The sequence below is a fragment of the Sitophilus oryzae genome, unplaced genomic scaffold (assembly GCF_002938485.1).
Source record: "Sitophilus oryzae breed Bouriz unplaced genomic scaffold, Soryzae_2.0 scaffold_1111_pilon_pilon, whole genome shotgun sequence".
In the NCBI taxonomy this organism is placed as follows: Eukaryota; Metazoa; Arthropoda; class Insecta; order Coleoptera; family Curculionidae; genus Sitophilus; species Sitophilus oryzae.
In genome coordinates this window covers 4,476,691-4,481,845 of record NW_022145740.1, presented here as the reverse complement: position 1 = coordinate 4,481,845, position 5,155 = coordinate 4,476,691, and the positions used below count along the sequence as shown (strand labels likewise).

At 34.9% G+C, this 5,155-nt stretch overlaps 1 protein-coding gene across 1 annotated transcript; it reads left to right on the top strand.

The window, feature by feature from the left end:
* Positions 1–4,328: 4,328 nt before the first annotated feature.
* On the top strand, positions 4,329–4,760 carry LOC115881680. The gene has a single exon (XM_030899272.1). It carries the CDS (start codon positions 4,329–4,331, stop codon positions 4,758–4,760), a length of 432 nt encoding a protein of 143 aa, XP_030755132.1.
* The last annotated feature ends 395 nt before the right edge of the window (positions 4,761–5,155 follow it).

Genomic DNA, 5,155 nt, shown 5'->3' with positions numbered 1-5,155 from the left:
GAGTATAATAAGGAGATTAGAAGGGCAAAACGGTCTGACTTCAGATCCTTTTGCGAAAACATCACTTCAACTACTTATGCCGCTAGACTACACAAAGCTATGGACAAGAGTGGGCCCATCCCCAACATGGCACTTAAGAAACCTGACGGAAGCTACACGGAAGGAGATGCAGAGAGAGCTAACCTCCTACTTCAAACACACTTTACAGGTAGCATATCTATTGATACGCAAGTGTCTGGAAGACTCCAACCGCAACTTGGAATGGGTATCCTCCAACGGTCTAAGACACTCGAAAAAGTTCCTCAGAACCTACGACCGTGAAAAATCAAAGGTTTTCCTTGATTTAAGTAAAAACAATCTTCGGATTGTCACGGGGTTTCTAACAGGACACTGTCTCCTCAACGAACACCTCAGTAGGCTGAAGCTCAGAAACAACGGCGAATGCAGATTCTGTGGGGAATATGGGGAAACACCAGAACACCTCATCACTGAGTGCGCCGAGACGACGACCATTCGTGCCATGAACTTTGGTACGGATGGTCGTCAAGGATGGAGAGCTGGCCTCTGTTTAGCCGTCTCAGATACTGGATTTTGTTAAAGCCTTGCGACTGTATGATGAGTTATAACTCGTTATAACTCAAGAAAGGGGAACAGACAATAGATCTGTAAGGTCGCGGTGACTAACTCCCTTCCTAAACATTCTACATCTATTCATAGTTACAATATTGATAAGCTTTCAAACTTTACTTAGTAGAATATCGATAAGCTTTCAAACTTAACAATGGCGTAGGGTAAAACATTGAATACGGAAAATCAAATGAAATAAAATAATTAATATAAATATAATATAATATAATATAAACAATCAAATCATTTTCCCGGAAGATGGATTGGAAATGGTAGAGCAATATAATGTCCAGCGAGGTTCCTGGACCTATCGCCAAGGGGCATTATTGCATTATTTGATGTCATTTGTAAAAGTGAAATCAATTCATCTCAACATTTACAATAAAGAGTACAAAATATCAGATGCATTTGTAAGTATAAGAAGAAAGTTCAAAGAGCTATAAATAAAATTGAGCGAAAAATAAATTTGTGCAATAGGGTGGTAACCCTTTCGAACATGCAGAACATTAGAAATTAGTTTGTAGAAGTTGTATTTATTTATAATAACTACGATTAATATTATGCCATATTATTAGGTCGCACTGAGATTTCAAATTCACAATAAAAAAAGTTAAAAATAATATCTTTAAATTTCTGACCTTGATATTGTTTATTTGAATCTCAATTGGCTCTATTTTCCTTATTCAATGTTAATTAGCGCTGATCAATATTGTTGCGATGAATATAATCAGATTAAATAATTTAAGAAACCAGAGTCTGACTTGAAATTATTTTAAATAATAATTAAATAGTTTTGTTGCTGTTAAGATATCCAAAACAAAAAAAAAAATTATAGTGTGGCATATCATTGTATTCAGGAGACCGAGTTCTATCAAAACATGAAACAAAAATTGCAGGTCCGTATTTAAAAAAAATAAGTTGGTCTCTATATCTCACAAATTATCGGCTAATTTGAAAATCTAAAATACTATCAGATAGCCTTAATAAAGTGGCTCTGAGAATGTGCAATTAGTTGAGTTTCTAAAAAATAACGATAGGAAAATTAAATTGATTTTCAAAAAAATCAGTTTTTTTCCAAAAAACTCAGCAATCCTTGAATTTTTTTTTTTGATGGCATCGTGGTGAACATCCCAATACGCAACTTTGTCTCAATTTAACCATGTTTGTATCTATTACGGTTACCGAGATACCAATGCTCGTACCTCGAATTTGTAGCACCCTGTATATTTAACCTTTAACTACTAGCATGGGTCAATATTAGCCGAGCTAAATTTTGACCACCCTCAAATATGATCCACCAAAAAATTGTAAGTCTATATGATACTAAATATGAGGTGATACTACTACATGGTACTCATATACTAATACTCGTAACTAAAATGACACTCATATGATGAGGAGGCTAGTGGATATCCATGATGTAAATAGATGATACAAGCGTAATAGAGCGTTTAAGGCGGCGTAACTTCTGTGTTTGGACTAAACTTCAGCAAATTTCCAGAGGAGGTATATTTTTCAGATTGATTTTTTTAGCATTGACTAGCTGTAAGAATCTGATCGCGTACTTTTTCTACAAGTTAATCAAAAATGCAATAAAACGAAAGATCCTTTTAGTTCTTATTCTTAATTCTTATTCTTCTACCTAACGGACAAAATACTTTCGTTTCTGAAGAAAAATAGACGAAGAACAAAGAAAAACTATTTAAAATGTCTAAATACAACTAATAAAGAAGACTCGCTAATAAAACGATATATTGATTTAAAAAAAAAATTGTTAGCAGATATAATTTTCAAACCAACAATTACTACCTGATAACAAAATCAAAAAGCCTCTAAGTTTCTGTATATAATTACTTTTTGTTTTAATTTTTTTCTTACGTTGTGTTATGTCTATTTATTTTATATTTATTAAGTACAGGAGCGATAACCACACATTACAATTTGCCAACGGTTTAGAATATACATATCTACTAAAAATACTAGAGCATTCTTAAATAATATTTAAATATTTTAAATAGTTTAAATTTTATTTATTTCTATTATACGACTATTGACATTAATCCTATAATTATTATATTACTTAATTGTCAAGAAATCTTTGATGCCCTTTTTCGATTGTGTGATAATGTAAAATCGATTTAAAAATAAGTAGCATCTAGTACCAATTATGAAATGAATGTTTACTAAAAATTAAATTCCGTTCGCCCTGATTAGGCCCGAATTATGAAATAAAGATCGCTGTCATTTTTATGTAAAATTTTATTGGGAATATCATCGATCTTCTAAGCCAACCGAATTCGTTTTTTTTTCAGTTATACAAATAATATTTTAATTATTCAGTATCATTGGATTTAACGGTGGGAGACTATGCGTCTTAGTAGAATATCGATCTCGGAATATTTATATCATGAGTTACATACTTATACGTTATATAATATATATATATATATATATATATATATATATATATATATATATATATATATATATATATATATATATATATATACCGACCTGGTCATTTGATTACTGTGTATAGGATTTTAACGTATAAGACAGAGAATAATATAAATGACCGGTTGACAGACAGAGAGACAGCATCAAAAGGGCCGGCGAGAAGCCGGTGCGACCGATACAGTGTTGCCGGTTTTACGGGTGTGGGCAAGTAAAGCATAAGCATGGTGGGAGAACGCATTGAGAGGGGCGGTGCTTTATGTTAAGGTTCGTATTCACTATCCGAAAGAACAAAGGAATGAAATTCGGTATATTTGGACAGCAAACCGAATGCATGCGGCCGTTCGCCATTCGGTTCGCTCCCTCATCTGTTTCCATTCGGTATATCAAAGACGTTCGCAAACGAATGAGAATTATAGAACCGCGCGAACAAGACTGGACGTTCGCTCGTTGGATAGTAGCATTCGTTCGTTCGGATAGTGAATACGCACCTTTATGTAGATGAAAAGGTGGGGAAAGGAAATAGATCACCTGAGATCCAAACTATTTTTGCATCATTCTTTTCGCCTAGCTGTTTCGGTGTGTACGTTAAGTGTTTCAAAAATGGCTATTTATACGACCGAAGAGAAGGTGCATATCGTTAAATGGTTTTACATTTCCTCAAGTGTGGAAGAGGTCATTGGGCGTTATGTGTTCACCTTTCAAGATCGCCCTGTGCCTTATGCCACAACTGTACGCAACATTGTTCATAAATTTGAGCAAACAGGCTGCATTGCGGCGTGCAGAAATTGTGACAATAAGGAAGGCGCAGAGAAGGTAATTCCCGACAAGGAAATTAATATTTGTGCCGCTGTCGAAACAAGCGAACCTTGTTCAAGCCGAAATATAGCCGAACAAGTTGGTTGCAATGCTCGAACGGTGCGCAGAGTTTTAAAAAGGCATGGATATAAGTCCTACAAAATCAGTACCACGCAAGAATTTTTCCCGCAGATTGTAACAGACGTCTGGAGTTTTTCCGAGGCTGTAAGAGAAAGAGCCGACGGAATAATTTATTTTTGGAAAATATATTATTCTCAGATGAAAGCTCGTTTCCCTTACATGGCTACCACAATCCTTCGATAGTACGTTATTGGTCTCGAGAAAATAAGCACCTTAGTATGGCACTGCGGACACAATATCCACAAAAACTAAATGTTTGGGCTGGCATGCTGCAAAATCATATCATTGGGCCTTTTTTTATTGATGGTATGTTAACAGCTGCCAAATATTTGGATATGCTACAAAACCAAATTGTACCAGCAGTTCGAAATTTGCCAATCAATTTTGAGGAAGTGTGGTTTCAGCAGGATGGCTGTCCTGCGCATAACGCGCGGAACGTAAATCTGTTCCTTCAAACCACATTTCCCAATCGGCTAATTTCCACACAAGGCACAATTAATTGGCCACCACGTTCTCCTGATTTGTCGCCCAATGACTTCTTTCTGTGGGGATATGTAAAAAACTCCATTTATGGCCATAACCATGAACGACCCATGAATATTGACGAGCTGCGATTAAAAATCGTTCAGTCGTTAGAAAATATCCCCGCTGTTATGTTAGCTAAAGTTAGGTCAGAGTTTTATAACCGTCTTGGCTATTGCGAAGCACAACAGGGAGGTATTTTTGAACCTTTGATTTAATTTTTTATAATTATTTTGCTAATTGTCCTTTTTTAAAGTTGATTTTTAGTCATTTTTTTAATGCTTGTTTTAACTTATGCTGAAACAGCAACAAAAACATGAGCAGTATAGATACAACCGGACGTTTAATTATTTTTATTGTTAAAAGATTAAACGTCTCGAGATGTATGGATAACCTTCAAAATCGTAAATATATTGTAGAATGATGTACACCCAACCCCTTTCAAAATCCGACTGATTTGATAAATGTGTCAAAGTATGTCTACTACCGTTCTAGGACTTCGATACTGTCAGTGTTGCCAGATGAAGTTTTGAAAATTTCCTGAAGCCTGGTTGGCACGGTCAATCAACCAACAACAAAAATATTCTTTTAAAATATTTATCTGATGATACTT